The following is a 16,336-nucleotide window of genomic DNA, read 5'->3' as shown; positions in this document are numbered from 1 at the left end:
GCTGCCCGCTAACCAGGCTCGTTTAGCTGACCAATGCTGCCAACCAAACAAAGAATGTGGCACCTTGCTCAGAGTCACCGAGCTGGACACCGGTATCAAAACATGTGAAAGGCCAAAAGAAGCATTAGACTACGTAAGGGTATTAAACTGCAGCTCCAGAAAGACACAAGAAGGGCTATACACGTGCTCTGACACCGCGCACCTAGTTTGCGGGCACAGCCGGGGCAGCTTCCGATGCTGTGATCTCGGCCGTCTTGCCCTCAACCGCAGGTGCAGTGGCAGTCTTTTCTGTCGCTGAGCCAACTGCAGCCGCAGTCGCACCAGCCAGGTAGTCCTCCGACTCGCCAATTTGCTTCCCACCAGCAACCCACTGTTGCCACCTAGCCTCCCGTCTTCTGTTGCAAAGTTCCTGCAGAGCTGGCCAGTATTGACTGTGATCGTACTCGAAAGCAAGCTTGCCGCTGCTGAACTCGGACCACATCTGCTCCGTCGGTACGTACTTGCTCATGTCTTCATTGAACGCGAGCTTCTCGCGTGTGTGAGGGTCGATGAACGGTGTGATGAGCTTGAAAAAGGCAGTCACTACCCAGGGCATGTTGATGATAAGCGCCTTGCCCAATCTTTCGGGGTAGTGATTCTGAAGAATGTCGAGGACCTCGCGTGCCAGACCGATACCAGGTGATGTGTTGGACCGGGATTTGCTCTGCTTGAAGTTGATCAAGAGCGCCAAGGTTTCTTGCCCGGGTGGCATGATGTCGATAACGCGCTCCACCATAAAGACGAGATGTTGGACCTGACGAGGGGAGGCCTCGGTGTTCTGACGGCCTGGGTTGAGGTAGTGGCAGGGACGGCCTTCCTTGTCGTAGCCCAAGAGGATCTGCTTGCCGGTCTCGTTTTCGGGGGAAATATGGTCGGCCGTCAAGTCCTCCACTCCATACTCTCTCCTCCAGGTGAGGGTCTTGAGCAGACGCTTCTCGGCTTCCTGCTGATTCCACTTGGTAGCCCTCAGATAGCGAAGCAGGCATTCCTTAGTCAGCCAGAACTTCTCGCTATCGGTGGGAGGGCCAGCCTTGCTAGTGGAGGGGATCTCTGTCCAGCCCTTCACTCGCTCGAGAAGCCAGTCATACTTCTTTTGCTGCTCGGCGTCCAATGAAGGGCGTGGTTTGGGCTGGCTGCCAGCAATGGGAAAGGGCAATGGTAGTTTGAGAACCTCAGCCATGTTGATGTCTTAGAAGGGTTGTTGAGATGAATGCCCAAAGACTCTGAAAAGAGGTTAGCAAGAGGTATAAGTAGTTGGCAAGGGGTGGGGCCCCAATTTAACAGACAATTACCTATCGGTCAACCAAGACACCGTTACTCCGTGTGCCTCGTATGGGCAGCAAAGTTGGCAGGATAGGTCTATAAAGAGACAGACGAGATTGCAATAACTGGAGCGGCAGAAGAAAAGCCAGGCAAGTTCTGAAGAGCAAAGGAAAAGAAACAAGAGAGAGGGCAACGAAACAGTTGGTTGATAGGGAAACCCAGCCAGAAATCAATGTCCACTGCTCCCAAGACCCCGGTTCCAACAGTCTCAATTGCATCTCGGGCACCGTTTGAACGCTGCCATTGGCTCGGGAGCACCCAACAGCGGGTCGCAATTTTCAGCGCCGAGATCAGCGCAACCCCTGTTCAATCTGCCCAGTTAAGGCGGCCTAGAAATGCCCCGCAGCGCGTTAAGTGGTCCTGGACGCGTCAAACGCGTCCCACTTTGACATCTCCAACCAAATAATTATTGATCAAGTAACTGCCCTCGGTCGAGGTAACCAAAAGCAAGCAACGTCGCCAGCACAGCGCCGACACCAAGTTATAACAAATCGAATCCACGGAATTGGAACTGTCGAATAGATTACAACATGTCGGAAACAGAAATAGTCGCAGAGCTGAATGAGCAGTTCGGTTCAGGGAACAAGGAGCTCGAAGCCGATGTCGTCGCCGAACTGCGGTCCATCATGCGCCTCCATCAGCTGTCAGTCGAGGACCTGTTCTTCAAATGGGAGTCATATTGCATCAAGATGGACATAGACGCAGCACAAACAGCTCTCGAGACACTGCGACACTTCAAGCAAGACTTGCATGACACCCTCGAAAGAAACAGTCGGTCTCATGTAAAGATCAAGACCGAGAAGGGCATCTCATCAACACCACGGGCCCCCAGAGTTAGCGGCGGCGATGTTTTTGGAATGTTGGATAGCCTCACCACACCAGGCCCTGGAAGGGCCTCCAAGGTTGCCCCAAAGAGGACGCCAGCAGTCAGCCGTGTCAAGGCTGAGCCAGCCAGTTCGCCAGTCAAGTTGGCCGACCAGCTCGACGCTACGGGTGCTATTCCGTGAGCTTCAATTCCACATGTGTGCGGGACTACGCAGGAGCTGACTGTGACAGACCATCATCCTTCAACGACCGAGCCAATGCCGGCGAGACAGTCGAGATCCTCAACGACCAGCTCCCAGCGCCTGAGCCCCCTATCGCCCCCTTCAGCGAATCCCGAATCAAGCTCACCGCAGCCTCTGACCAGAAGAAATTGGCCTACAAACCCCTTGCCCTGAAGGTATCCGAGTCCTCCGAAATCCTCGACGACCGGATAGACGACTTTGTCTCCCTCGTTATGCAACACCACAAGCTCGAAGAGTCCGCCTTTGGCAGCGCCGCCAGCCAAAGCACGTCTGAGATCGTTGCCGTTGGCCGGATCGCCTCCGACTCCTCAGAAGGCAAACTCAACGCCGCTTCCTTACTCCTTGAAACCTCGCGCCGAATGGGTGGCGGTCTCCGCGTCCCTCTCAACGTCTCCAGGCTCAGAGGTTACCAATTCTTCCCCGGCCAAATCGTCGCTCTGAAAGGCGTAAACAGCAACGGACACGAATTCACCGTCCACCAAATCCTCGACTTGCCCCTCCTCCCCAACGCCGCCTCCACCCCCGACTCCCTCGGCGCTCATATCCAGCGTCTCCGCGGCGGCCCGGACGCAATGGACTCCGACTCTGACCCCGCCCCTCTGAACGTAATCTTCGCCTCTGGCCCGTACACAGCAGACGACAACCTCGATTTCGAACCCCTCAAAGCCCTCTGCAACGAAGCAGCCGACATCTACGTCGACGCGCTCGTTCTCACCGGCCCCTTCATCGACATGGAACACCCTCTCATTGCGTCAGGAGACTTTGACCTCCCAGAAGAATACCTCTCGTCCATCGACCCCGACACAGCAACAATGTCCACCGTGTTCAAGTACCTCATCTCCCCCTCCCTCAACCGCCTCGCTTCCGCCAACCCGAGTATCACCATCCTCCTCATCCCTTCGGTGCGTGACGTACTAGATAAACACGTGTCCTGGCCTCAAGACGCCTTCCCCCGCAAAGAACTCGGTTTGCCAAAAGCGGCAAAGGTAATAGGCAACCCCATGACGCTGAGCATGAACGAGATTGTCCTTGGTATTAGCAGCCAGGATGTCCTCTTTGAGCTCAGACACGAGGAGTTGATTGGGGGGAGACCGCAGGAGCCGAGGTTGTTGGAACGGGCGTGCAGGTATCTGGTTGAGCAGAGACATTACTTCCCGCTGTTCCCGCCGACGGATAGGAAGAAGCTGCCCAAGACGGGGAGGGGGGATGGGGTTGGGCCCGGGGCGGTGTTGGATGTGGGGTATTTGAAGTTGGGAGAGATGGTGAATGTGAGGCCAGATGTGTTGGTGGTGCCGAGTAGTTTGCCGCCTTTTGCAAAGGTATGTCATGTTGTAAGCCCGAACTTTTTGACAAGGTGGAGTGTGCTGACAGATGATGAATAGGTTGTTGAGAGTGTGCTGGTTATCAACCCGGGGTATCTTTCCAAGAGGAGAGGAGCGGGGACGTATGCAAAGATGACGGTTTACCCTCCTGATCTGGCGAAGCAAGAGCAGATGGGAGGGATGTTGGCGCACAAGATCTTTGAAAGGGCGAGGGTGGAGATTACGAGGATTTGAGGAGGGCTTGGGTTAGAAAGCAGTTGAACAAGAGTAATGTTGGTCCTCAAAAATGCCCGGAACATGTGAAAAGATCTGGCCTTGTTTGTCATATTATGTACTGCTTCTTATAAATAACTTAAGCGAGGCTTCTACCGGCCATCTATCTTCCTCCGCTTGTCACTATCATACCGATCCCTCCCCCGTTCCCGTGAAGGCGAGCGTTTCCGTCTCGGAGATCGTGACCGTGACCTCGACCGCCTCCGATCACGACTGTCATCCCGCCTCCGATGCCTCTCCCGATGATCATCATCATCATTCCCCCTCCTATCCCTGTCCCGATCTCTGTACCTGTCCTCATCCCTCGCCCTCTCCCTCCTCTCCCCCAACGGAACGGCATTCGACCCCCTCGGCCCCTCCCCCCCTCCCTCCCTCTCCCTCCACCCCCCTCGACCATCACTCTGAAACCTTTCATCCAACCCCCTATCATCCAACCTCCCAGGTCCCCCCCTCCTCCCCCCACTAATCCCCCCCCAAGACCCCGTATCCTCACTCCTCATATCCCTATACTTCGTCGCCCCCTTCTTCCCAACCTTAGTCATATCCCTCATCTGCAAAGCCTTAGGCAACAACTCCCGATTCCTAACCTCATCCGCAAACCTCGCCCCCATCACATCCCTCCCCACCAACCCCGCTTCAGCCCCTTGATCGTTATAAAACGCCCCCTTATGGAAATACTTTTGCATAAACCCCACCTTCCCCTTCCCCTCCCTTTCCTCTTTCTGTTTCCGCAAGTGCTCCTCATCCTCCTTTTTCCTCTCCTCTTCAGTCAACCCCCTCCTCCTCTCCACCTCAGCCAGCTCCCTCTCCTTTGCCTCAATCGCCTCCCTCTCCCGTTTCAGTCTTTTCAACTCCCTCAGCTTCCAAGCAGCATACTCCGCCTCGGGATCAAGATCGTCAGTGTCATCCACCTCGAGTTTATTCTCTTCATCGTCGTCGTCGTCCCAGGCTTTTTTTCCTGATTTCCGAGCCAGGAGGTCCTTGGCGATTTGTTCTTCTACCAACGCGTCAGCAGCGGCTTTGCGCGCGGCTTCCTCGGCGGCGACCAGAGCCGATTCTTGCTCTCGGGCGAGCTGGGCGGGCGTCTTGTTGCGTTGGGATTTGGGGATGAATTTTGGGCGGGCCATTAGGGGTCTGCGTGGGGCCGAGTCTTCGCTGCTGCTGGAGGATTCTGACCCGGAGCCGGATGCGGAGCCGGACTCGGAGGGGGAAGGGGCGCGTCGGGGCGGGAGGCCCATTTTTGGTTGTTTTGTTGGTGGTTGTGATGGTGGTGGTGGTGTTGTCGCAAAAGGTCGAGAATTTGGCAAGCTTTGGGAGACGCGACTTTGCGACTTGACTGCGGCGGGTTTTGGCGAAGTGGAGCAGAACTTAAATTGATAGCGCTAACCGGATTGGGTATGTTAACGTCACAAATTTGGGCTGATCAATTCTTGATATGACGGACAGGAGGGTGGATGCGCAAATTTAGAGAAAATTGATGCTGAGAATATTTTGAAGCAACTTTTGGGTATCTGATCTGTCCAACGGAGAGGCGGCAATGCCAAGCTGTGGACTTTCTGGGGTAGCTCCACCACCGCTGCCAGGGTTAGGGTAGAGCCTTGAACCCTCCCTCGCATCATCACGCTGCGTATCCAAGCAATATCATGTATCATAACTAGCCAACATCACTTGGGGTCCCCCATCCCAAGCTTCCCAAAAGCCCTATCCAGCTCCTCCCCCTCATCCGGCACCGCCATCTCACTCGCCCCTCCTGGCCCATGCCCTTGCTGCTGTTGACTAGTATTTCCCTCCCCATCACCACCTTCCCCAAGACTCAACTGCCCAAAGCCCTCTATACCAGACCCATCAGGCGCAACACTCTTTCTCTCCGGCTGAAGAACCCTTACATCACTATCCAGCCAACCAGGTGCTAGCCTCCTCTTCTCAGCCAGCTCAGCAGCCTTTATCCTCTCATCTATCGCTTTGATCTCCGCCTCCGCATCAGCCGTGAGTTTGGCAATGTGGTCTCGCAGTGCTCGACAAGAGGCGATAATATCGTTTGGATGGGCCGCGTGCCCAGACGGTGAGACGACATATTTCGGTTCTGGGCCCCCAGCGGCCGAGTCTGATGTGATGCCCGAGGCTGATGGGGGGAGGGCGGAAGGCATGGGCTTGTATGTGTATGGGAGCGTGGTTGCCGTAGGGAGGTTGACAAAGGGGGAGACGGTGAGGGGGACTTGTTGGAGGAAGGGGTGGGAGCCTTGGATGATGGTGTTAGTCAGCGCGTTTCCGTAGAGTTGAGGACGGAGGACGACGTACGGTTGTCGTGCATGGTGATGATTCGCCGCGTTTATTTGAGCATTTGATGGCAATTTCTGTTTGCTGTTTAAAAAAACTCGAGGTGATCAATTGACACGATTCTTGTATGAAGTGCCACGCGTTTGCTCCAAAGTTTCTGTTGGCCACGCGAGAACCCTCCTGGCCACACAAGCCGCATGACGAAAGAGGGACGTCTCGATAAGGTTATCGATAACGCAAGCTTGACCCCACCGAAATTTGACAGCTCCAGCAGCTTAAACCAGCTAGCTCCCCACCTTGCCAGCGGGCGCTCCCCAAAGTCAACATTCGCGACTTTGACCAGCGCAAACCAAACAACACCAAACCCACCCTCACCAATACCACGACGACAACCGCCAAAATGTCCCTCACCACCATCCGCTCCCCTCCCTCCCTATCCGACTACATCCCCCTCCCAGACCACCAATCCCACACCCCAACCTCCTTCTTCTCGCCAGCCAAACCCATCCTCCACCACCATTCCCCCTCCACCAAAGCCTGGCTCACCTCCCCCACCCAACTCGGCAAACTCCCCTTCTTCCCCCTCGACCTCACCACCCGACCAACCCCCCCCGAATCCCTCGCCCTCTCCCCCGAATCCCTTCCAACAACCTACGAACAAGCGCTCGACGTCTTCGTCACATCCCAAAACCTCGTTCTCTTCTCCCCACAAGCAGAAGTCGGACTGACAATCCCCTACCACCAAATCAGCATCCACGCCGTGCAGAAAATAGGCGAGTTCAGCAGCGTCTACCTCCAGCTTGAGCTCGCAGACGGCGGGTCGGGGGATGATGAGTGGGATGCGGTCGAGCTGACGCTTATTCCCGCTTCCCAGAAACGGGAGGAAGAAGTGACGGTTGGGGGGAGGAGGCCAAAGACGGAGACGGAGAGGTTGTTTGAGGCTATTTCCGACTGTTCTAACCTTAACCCTGACCCCAAGGGGGAAGGGGATGAGGATGAGGAGGAGGATGAAGATGGGGCGCGGATTATTTTCGAGGGGGAGGCGATGGAGGGGTTTAGTGGGGTTTTTGCCGGTGCGAGGGATGGGGGGTTGCCGGCTGCTATGCCGGGGAGTTCGGGGTGGATTACGGCGGAGAATGTGCACGAGTTTTTTGATGAGGAGGGGAACTGGATTGGTGGGGGGGAGGGGGATGGTGATGCCGGGGGGGAGGGTGGTGGGTGGGTGTTAAGTGAGTCGATGTTGGGTGGTGGGGCGGGGACGGTTCATAGGATGGATGAGGATGGGGCTGGGGAGGGGGAGGTGAATGGGCTGGAGGGGGGGGATAGTAAGAGGCCGAAGAAGGAGTAGGCTTTTGGCGTAAAGAAAGATAAGAAGTTTTCTAGGAGGGCAAGTTGTTTGTGGAATGGTGGGAGAATGGGTAGAGAAAAAGAAAAAGTTGGTGTTGTCGGTCATGTTAGCAGCGTGGCGTTGGGGATGGGACAGGATTCAGTCCTCATTGTTGACATTGTCAGTGTAGCAGAAAGTCCAAAAGATGGGGAATTTACACAATAACTTCACTTTGCAACTCGAAACAAAGAATATTACTTACCTTGGATCAAATAACTTAACAATAATTATAGGGGATAGGCAACTGGGCCGCGAACATGGCCGATATTTACCACTCCCCGGTTTCATTAAAGTTCGATATTCACGAGCCGACATGGGTCGATCTACATCAGACCATTAGAACTCCCCGTCGGTAAATTTCTTTTTGACGTACAAACATTTGGTCATAGTTGAAGGAAAACGTAGTAGTGAGGCGATGTTAAGTCAAGACTGACCCCTCTATGTGGCCTACTACTGCCGGGATTTACATTCAGATCTAGACGACAACAACTAGTGCATTATGCACCTAGGAGGCAAACATAGATGACTTGAGACTTTTACCGTAGGCCTTGAATTCTCCTGTCAACTGCATGATGAATCGTGTCAAATGTTTGCCGTTGATTTTCCCGTCTGGCCAGTTTTGACTCCCAAGACAGACAAAGTAACTATCGGGAAGGTTGAATTCCGGAACTGTTGCCTATTGTCATGTAAAAAATATTTCGAGCGATCATTGTATTTGAAAATGTATATAAGGTTGTGTTCCAACAAGTGAAGTGTCAATACCAAACTGAACAGCATCTTCATCCGAGCAATCAAACGCTCTACACAAAAACTTCAATACTTCAGGCCGGCCTGAGATTCCAATCCTTATTACCTGCTATCCATTGTCTGATCTACTTCCACTTGATCTCTCATCCCTCCGAAAACATGAAGCTCACCATCTCCAACTGCATCCTCCTCCTCGCCGCGCTCGACGTCCACGCTGCCCAGGCACGAGCCCTGCCGGCAGAGCCTGGCCTGGCTTCCACCCAGCTTTCTGAGAGAGCCTACCGTGGTGGCAACGGTATTCCAAGCCAGAACGGCGTCTCTCGCGGTAGATTCGGCGCTAGTCCTGCGAAGAGGGATGACTCGCCCTTGGACACTAGGACCTACCGTGTAGGTGGTGGTACAATCCCCGGTCCGAATGATGTGTCTCGTGGGAGATTCGGTTCCAGCCCTGCCAAAAGACAAACATATGAGTTGGGAGACCTCATCGACATTATCGACGGCCTCCAACAGCGCCAAGTTGAACGTCGTCAGGCTGAGAGCACCGCCTTTCCCGTCAACGAGGCGCCTCAGCCTGTTGATACCGCCATTCCCATTCCTGAAGCGCCCCCAGTGCCAATTAGCACCGCTATCCTCGATGCTCCTCCGGCACCAGTTCCTACCGCTATCTTCGATGCTCCTCCGGCACCAATCAGTACCGCTATTCCCGACGCTCCTCCGGCACCGATCGATACCGCCATTCCGAATGTCCCCTCTGTGGTAATTGGTACCCAGATTCCGGTTACTCCGGTTTCGGCGCCGGTTGTGACCGAGGTGCCTGTTTTCCAGGTAGCTGATGGGTTTATCACTGCTATTCGGGCGAGACAGAACACGGCCGTGAACGGTGACAATGTTGTAAAAGTCGAACAGGCGACTTCCGTTGTTGGGGAGCCGACTGCTGTTGTTGGACAGGCGACTGCTGTTGTTGGGGAGCCGAGTCGGCCGATCAGGACTGAGTTCGCCATTGTGGCTAATGTGATCTATGAGTGAGGTGTGGGTGGTGGGGGGTTGGATGGTTTCTGATAAGAGCTGGTCAGTGAAATTATTCGGGTGGAAAGAGACTTGATGAGTGGAAGAACACAAAACTGGGATGGAATAGAGTGATCGATGGGTGTACGTAATTTGGTTAGATTGAATTTACTGTGTTTGATTTCCACCTCAGATTTTCGACACGCTCATGTGGGTTCTCTTCAGAAGAAGACGTGTGATCAGTTATCGGTTGACATCTTGAGATGAACATGAAGACCGATTTTGTAAGGAGTTGACTGCAGCGGTGTGAATGCCGATATTCGGGTTGATGATGAGATGCTGGATAAGATGGATGAAAATAGGAACACTTGAACATGAAGGAAACTGATGAAAGAAAAGTTGCATGAGGGGGGTCCTCATTGATCACATGAGCTGAGTAATTAGTACAAGTAGCTAGGTTGCAGAGATGGAAGGTGCATGTCTATGAATAGGAAAGGGAAGGTGCAGGTCTCTATCTTCCAGGCAAATGCATCCACCTTCTAATGTTGCCGCAAATATTTTCAAGAAAGTATGTGTGGCCTCGGCAACGCCGCAGCGCATCACCAATCCGAACCGGTGAGAATGCTGTAGCAAAAGACAAGACCAATTGCAAGGTGAGATGTCCTGCCCTTTCTTGTGGTGTCTGGCTTATACTCTCACTAAAATAGCGGTGTTCTGCAGACAAACCGCACCCCGATTTAATGTCCGGCGCCTACTCCTGCACCAGGGTTGAGTCCCTGATGAAACCCGACCCGAATACATCTCGTCATCGGCTGCGGAATCTTCCAAGTAGAGATGAAGCAGGTAGCTGCTGGTATGCGCATCGAAAATGCACCTCTCGGCAGATGTGGTGCGTGTTTCTGCACCTGGGAACCATCCTCTCTTCGCGCGGCACTGTAGTCGCAGTGGACGAGGTAATCTCTGAGATGTTGCCGCCGAGAACGCCTTCCCGGAGAATCGCTGCCACGGAATCGGTGTCTTGCATGTACGTGCAGTGTGGATTCCCATCTTGGACATCATGAACATAAAGGATTCCCAAGCCCTTTCGTCTTACCACTCGGTATTCCGCATCACTTGCTCCTCGCCAAGTCTTGTCACATTGCCTTGTCTTTCGCTCTCTCCTAGCCACCTGTGGTGAATTGTCCAGTCTTTTAGGAATCCTCCCCTCATTTTGGCTGTCTGTCGATCGTTCAAACACCACCATGGCACCTTATAGTGCCTACACACACGCACATGGGCCACTGGCATCGCAAAACTCGGCATCATCCCTCTTCGATCTCGAAACTCCAGCTACTCCAAGAAATCGCTATCACGCTTACCTCAGCAGTGGTTCCACACCAAACTCATCCACCAACCTGGGACGTCTGTCAGAGAAATACAGGAGCCGAGGGAAGTCATTACATGTGCCGCCAACAGAGTATCCAACAGGATGGACGTTTGCTTGTATCATCATCGCCTTGGTTCTCAGCGTCTTTCTCGTTTCTCTCGACATGGTCAGTTTTCGATCCACACACTGTGCCTTTCTCAGTGATCCTAACTCGTCAAACAGACAATAGTAGCAACCGCCATTCCAAAGATCACCGACGAGTTCAACGGCCTCGAAGACGTAGCATGGTACGGCGCAGCTTTCTTCATGACTGTCGGCGGGTTCCAATCCTCGTGGGGCAAGGTGTTTAAGTATTTTCCGCTCAAGATCTCTTACCTCATCTCCATCTTCATCTTTGAGCTTGGGTCATTGATCTGTGGCGTGGCACCCAATTCACCTACTCTGATCATTGGCCGTGCTGTTGCCGGGGTGGGAGCGGCTGGTATCGGCTCCGGCGCATACACCCTCATCGCCTTTTCCGCCGAGCCGAAAAACCGACCAGTCTTCACCGGCATTATTGGCACGGCCTATGGTGTTGCTGCCGTTGTTGGACCGCTGATTGGAGGCGCATTTGCGGATAGGGTGACGTGGAGATGGTGCTTCTACATCAACTTGCCCATTGGCGGACTGTCGGCGCTGATCATCATCTTCTTGTTCCGGACCCCAGCGGGATGCAAGCCGGCGGAGGCGACTCTCAAGGAGAAGCTTTTGCAGATGGACCCCGTTGGCACGGCACTCATCATGGCCGGTGTCATCACATACATTCTTGCGCTGCAATATGGCGGGCAGACACTTGCATGGCATCACCGGAAGGTCGTTGGACTGTTGGTTGGATTCGTCATGATTTCCATCGCGTTTGGTGTCTGGGAGTGGTATAATGGGGAGAGGTCCATGATCGTACCAAGGCTATTCGTTCAGAGGCAGGTGTGGGTTTGCAGCATGTTTTCGTTACTGTTTGCCGGGAGTTATTTCATCATCATTTATTACCTGCCGATTTACTTCCAAAGTATCGGCAATGCTACACCGACGGAATCAGGGGTGAAAAACCTGCCGCTGATTCTGTCGGTCACAGTAGCGACGATCGTGGGAGGAGGGGCGGTTTCGGCGACGGGCTATGCTACACCTTTAGCGGTGGGAGGGGCAGCGCTGGCTACCGTGGCGGCTGGTCTGTTGTACACACTTGACATTAGGTCATCGGCGGGCATGTGGATTGGATATCAAATCCTGGGCGGTATTGCGTGGGGGAGTGCGTTCCAAATTCCCATCATCGTCAGCCAGGCGACGGCCGAGATTGACGATTTGAGCAGTGTCACTGCTATCGTTCTTTGTGAGTATACCCCTTTTTGTCTCTGTTTCTCACGCTAACACTTTTGGTGCAGTCTTCCAAACAGTTGGTGGTGCCTTCTGGGTCTCGGCTGGTCAATCCGCCTTTGTCAACGAGCTCATGAAGGAACTGGCCATCTCGGCGCCCGATGTCAACGCACTTGCAGTCTTGGGCACAGGCGCCACCTCGATCACGACCGTTTTCCCCGCGGAGCAAGTACCGGGGATTTTGATCGCCTACATGGCCGGAATCAAAACAGCGTTAGCGATTGCCATTGGAGCCGTTGGACTTTCCTTTGTTTTGAGTTTTTTCTTCAGCTGGAAAAGACTAAACCCAGAGACCTTGAGGGCTGCTGGGGCGGTGGCATAGGGGTGAGGACGATTTTCCTTATTTATGATTTTGATTTTTGATTTTCAGATATGCCAGAACAGGCGGGCTGGCGTTTTACTTTGGATTGATTGGGCTATCGGACACGGGTTTTAGAAAGGTGTTTTAATCAGGGTGGATAATGGGTGGGCTTTACGATTCGAACAGGGGGTTTCATGTGTGTGCTTTGGCAAATAATTGGTGATCATGATACGACGCTCTTAGCAAAATGATAGAACAATCAATGAATTCAAACAACAAAAAGAAGAAGGATAATTTGTTTTTATATGGGAATCTCAAGGGATTCAGGGGTAAAGCGTTGCCACGGCAACAGCTCTCAAGGCCAAATATCTGGGCAAAGAATTCTATCTCGAAGGATAACTCCTATGACGACAGTCTTCGAATAAAATTCTAGATAACCAAATCCTGATGTCGCGAAACCTCATCTACGGGAATAAACCGATCCATAGGACCGGAGGCTTCTGCCCGCTGTGCCGCACATCTGCTTATGCTGTCGTTACTGACCGACCAGTAGGATGCCAACCACCCAGGGGGTTGATTACGAATGCTGAAGACACCGCCGTTTTGGACCGCCGACGCGGCGGAAGAAAATCACAAACTGCTCTTTTACACCTCCGCCGTTGCGGTCTTCTTGCACTTGCACACTTGAGAACGCCGACCACCACGGTTCCTGCACCTCCTTCCAGCACAACCACATCCCATTACAACACCCATAGAGCTCTCAGCTCGAAAGTGCGAGAAGATGGAAACCGAAACGGCTCACTCACGTGTTGGCACCCTGATGCCACAGACCATATACACACAGAAAGCACTCAAACTGCAGGCCCGCAGAATTCGGAAAGGGACACACAGCTGCTGGGAATGCAAGCGGAGAAAGATCCGATGCACCTTTGCTGCTCCGGGTGATGCTATCTGCATCGGATGTCATCGTAGGGGCACCGACTGCAGAAGCCAGGATCTTCCTGAGGAACTTTCAACCCCAGCGGATCGAACTCGTCAGATGGGAGACCGAATCATTCGGGTTGAGACGTTGATTGAGCAGCTGGTCAAGAAGGTTGGAGGTGATCCATCCGCTGTGCAGGCACTGTTGAAACCCGCAGAGGCTTCAGTGGTACTCAAAGATGATGGATCAACTGGCTCGGAAACAAGTCACCAGTTTGGTATTCTTGATGCTCCTCAGGTATGACGCATCATGCAACTGACTGGCGTGACAAGCTATTGATACCCTTCTACAGGAAGGGCTGGATCTCGAAGATGAAAGTCTCGGTGTTCAACGCCCAAATCCTGCCGAGTGTCTCGCCAAGCTACGGCCTGACGATGGCAAGCACGGCCGACTCTCCGAAGCACTGCATTCGGCATACCCATCTCGACAGGACCTTGATACTATCTACGAGCTCGGCGGAAACAAAGCTGGCTTGTTTGCCTTGGCGTTGACCAGCGCCGACCCTGCGTCAGGCCTCGGCGGAAACAGTGACCCAAAAGTCGTGTTTGGAATTCCGCCCCGAGATCTCCATCCGGTCCTGGTGGCTCGACACATGCTTGTTCTTTGCCTGTCTCTACAGTACACCCACAGGAATGCATACACAGATCTCCCGCCTGACTGCGAAACTCCACGGACCATCATGCGGAGGCTAGCGGACACGGCAATCCGGCTCGTTACCACCAACGATGAAATGCTTAGCTCCATTGAGTCGTTGCATTGTATCCTGCTAGAAGGCCTATTTCAGATGAACTGCGGGAACCTACGCCGAGCCTGGCTGGCCTTCCGCCGCGCTATAACGGTCGGCCAGTTGATGGGTATTCATCGAAGCTACCAGCACCGGCCTCTGAGAATTCTCGACGCTTCGATGCCAGTGGCTCCCCAACACCTCTTTCATCGTCTTGTATGTGCAGATGCTGTTGTGTCCCTCATGCTTGGCCTTCCGCAAGGCGCAATGGAAGCAGCAGTGGCTTCACGTGTCCACCTGCCGGGTGACGACGCCCCCGTCAATAAACTCGAACGTCTTCAGATGGGTGTCGCAGCTCGGATCCTGGAGCGGAATGAATCTGATCCAAGCTTCCACGAGTATGCATCCACCAAAGCCCTTGATCTGGAGTTGCAGAAGATGGCAGGGGAACTACCGGGAAGATGGTGGTTGCCGCCCAGTCTCATTGGTGCCGGCAATGACGTGAGGGAGATGCTCGGGAGAATGTGGCAACTGATGAGGCAAGTATTCCACTACAACCTTTTGAACCAGCTTCATCTACCATACATGTTGCTGCGATCCAGTAAGCAGTCTCTCGACCCAAGCAACTCTTCTTACAGCCGCGATGTCTGCGTCACCGCCTCGAGAGAGCTACTCACCCGCTTTGTCCTCTTCCGGGCCCAAGACAACGTCGCCTTCTGCTGCCGCGCTGTGGACTTCTACGCCCTCATGGCTGCCATGACGCTCCTTTTGGCACACCTGCAAGGTCATTGCCAACCCCCAGATCACAGCATTCTCGCCCACCAAAGGCTTGGAGATTTAGGCTTGGTGGAGGGGTATCTCGAGAACATGGACGCGTTCAACAAAGTCAATGCGGATGCGCTAAGCGAGAAGAGCGCCGGTCTGATACGCAGGCTCATGGCCATCGAGGCCGACGCGGCCAACGGGCGGCGAAAGTACGACACCCAGGCCGTTCACCGGTCTAGCTCCGAGTCCGTCACCACGCCGAGCCGTCAAAACGTCCTCCGTGTGTTTATTCCGTACTATGGGGTGGTCAAGATTGTGGCTACCGATGAAGTCATTTCCAAGGAGGCGGTCACATCTGACGCCGCTGGTTCCGCCACCGCGGTAACTGGACCTGACGCTCCGTCGTCTGCGACGTTGGTGCCGCAGTCAGCGTTCGAGCGGCAACCCTCTCAGACACCTAACCAGGAGCAACAATTGTACGGCAACATGGTGCAAAGTCAACAAAGTTCTCAGAATCTTTTTGTTGGAGGTCCTGACTTTTCTTCACTCCCAGCCCAACATGGTTCTGGCCACTTGCAGCCTGAACACGACTCGTATCTTTACCCTGCTCTCACGGCAGGAGTGGACGACTGGGCCTTTCAAGGGGTTGACATGGCCTTCTTTGACTCTTTGATGAGGAGTAGGGACAATACGGGAGCTGGATTGGGGCCGGGGTATATCAGGGATCCGCCGACTGGGTACTGTGACTGGGAGACGCAATGAGGATATCATTGGGAACTCTCATTGCAACTGCGCCGAAGTCCAAGGAAAAATGCAACACTTCCTCAGCGGCAAGGGTTCGTGATCGCTGAAAGGTCAGAGGAAACTGAGCAACCGTCGGGCGTATTGATCGAGAAGCCAAGCAGCTCGAGCGAGGAAAGGATGTGGGCTTCTTGCAAGTAACCTGGGACCCTCGGAAGGCCGACGAGAACGAAATAAAGAAGCTATACGTACAAGCCGCGGATGACGGGGTGATCAACAGGCGACAATCCAGTGCGAATACGCACCCTGTTGCAGCTGCTGTCTTCTAGACCATCATAGTGTCACTGGTCCACGTCGCAGCGCATATCAGGTAGGTCAACACAAACAGGCCTGCAGGTCACCAAAAATGGCGAGGCAGATTGGCGATGATAGGCTATGGATGGCGGGGAACTGTTGCCACAGCGGTTGCAAACGTTTTCGATCCTGGAAGTATTGGCTCAATCGGCTGGCCTAGAAATATTATCAAGCAACCTGCATTTTTCACCGGGTTGATGGGATTAAAAGGATAGGCACACACAACAGCAAAGGAGAGTGCACAACAGTAGGA

General features: G+C 53.7%; 8 protein-coding genes across 8 annotated transcripts; 5 read left to right on the top strand and 3 right to left on the bottom strand.

Moving 5' to 3' along the window:
* Positions 1 to 202: 202 nt before the first annotated feature.
* On the bottom strand, positions 203 to 1,219 carry PDR16 (Phosphatidylinositol transfer protein (PITP); the record flags this gene model as incomplete). The annotated part of the gene is made up of 1 exon (XM_062887544.1): positions 203 to 1,219. The coding sequence occupies one exon, from the start codon at positions 1,217 to 1,219 to the stop codon at positions 203 to 205; it is 1,017 nt and encodes a 338-aa protein (XP_062745659.1).
* Positions 1,220 to 1,626: 407 nt separating this feature from the next.
* Positions 1,627 to 4,178, top strand: POL12 (DNA-directed DNA polymerase alpha subunit pol12). The gene is made up of 3 exons (XM_062887543.1): positions 1,627 to 2,365; positions 2,419 to 3,748; positions 3,812 to 4,178. Exons 1-3 carry the CDS (start codon positions 1,893 to 1,895, stop codon positions 3,983 to 3,985), a joined length of 1,977 nt encoding a protein of 658 aa, XP_062745658.1. The 5' UTR covers positions 1,627 to 1,892; the 3' UTR covers positions 3,986 to 4,178.
* On the bottom strand, positions 4,117 to 5,262 carry QC762_206410 (uncharacterized protein; the record flags this gene model as incomplete). Its single annotated transcript, XM_062887542.1, has 1 exon — positions 4,117 to 5,262. One exon carries the CDS (start codon positions 5,260 to 5,262, stop codon positions 4,117 to 4,119), a length of 1,146 nt encoding a protein of 381 aa, XP_062745657.1.
* Positions 5,263 to 5,417: 155 nt separating this feature from the next.
* QC762_206400 (uncharacterized protein) lies at positions 5,418 to 6,585 on the bottom strand. Its single transcript, XM_062887541.1, has 2 exons — positions 6,323 to 6,585; positions 5,418 to 6,263 (listed from the first exon to the last, which is right to left on the bottom strand). The coding sequence occupies exons 1-2, from the start codon at positions 6,333 to 6,335 to the stop codon at positions 5,689 to 5,691; spliced, it is 588 nt and encodes a 195-aa protein (XP_062745656.1). The 5' UTR covers positions 6,336 to 6,585; the 3' UTR covers positions 5,418 to 5,688.
* Positions 6,586 to 6,701: 116 nt separating this feature from the next.
* On the top strand, positions 6,702 to 7,649 carry QC762_206390 (uncharacterized protein; the record flags this gene model as incomplete). The annotated part of the gene is made up of 1 exon (XM_062887540.1): positions 6,702 to 7,649. One exon carries the CDS (start codon positions 6,702 to 6,704, stop codon positions 7,647 to 7,649), a length of 948 nt encoding a protein of 315 aa, XP_062745655.1.
* A 945-nt stretch (positions 7,650 to 8,594) lies between these two features.
* On the top strand, positions 8,595 to 9,461 carry QC762_206380 (uncharacterized protein; the record flags this gene model as incomplete). Its single annotated transcript, XM_062887539.1, has 1 exon — positions 8,595 to 9,461. One exon carries the CDS (start codon positions 8,595 to 8,597, stop codon positions 9,459 to 9,461), a length of 867 nt encoding a protein of 288 aa, XP_062745654.1.
* A 507-nt stretch (positions 9,462 to 9,968) lies between these two features.
* QC762_206370 (uncharacterized protein) lies at positions 9,969 to 12,799 on the top strand. Its single transcript, XM_062887538.1, has 3 exons — positions 9,969 to 10,972; positions 11,029 to 12,172; positions 12,225 to 12,799. The coding sequence occupies exons 1-3, from the start codon at positions 10,682 to 10,684 to the stop codon at positions 12,536 to 12,538; spliced, it is 1,749 nt and encodes a 582-aa protein (XP_062745653.1). The 5' UTR covers positions 9,969 to 10,681; the 3' UTR covers positions 12,539 to 12,799.
* A 220-nt stretch (positions 12,800 to 13,019) lies between these two features.
* On the top strand, positions 13,020 to 15,750 carry QC762_206360 (uncharacterized protein; the record flags this gene model as incomplete). The annotated part of the gene is made up of 2 exons (XM_062887537.1): positions 13,020 to 13,736; positions 13,792 to 15,750. The coding sequence occupies exons 1-2, from the start codon at positions 13,299 to 13,301 to the stop codon at positions 15,748 to 15,750; spliced, it is 2,397 nt and encodes a 798-aa protein (XP_062745652.1). The 5' UTR covers positions 13,020 to 13,298.
* Positions 15,751 to 16,336: the final 586 nt, after the last annotated feature.

Source organism: Podospora pseudocomata (genome assembly GCF_035222375.1).
Source record: "Podospora pseudocomata strain CBS 415.72m chromosome 2 map unlocalized CBS415.72m_2.2, whole genome shotgun sequence".
In the NCBI taxonomy this organism is placed as follows: domain Eukaryota; kingdom Fungi; phylum Ascomycota; class Sordariomycetes; order Sordariales; family Podosporaceae; genus Podospora; species Podospora pseudocomata.
This window is presented reverse-complemented; position numbering and strand designations above follow the sequence as displayed.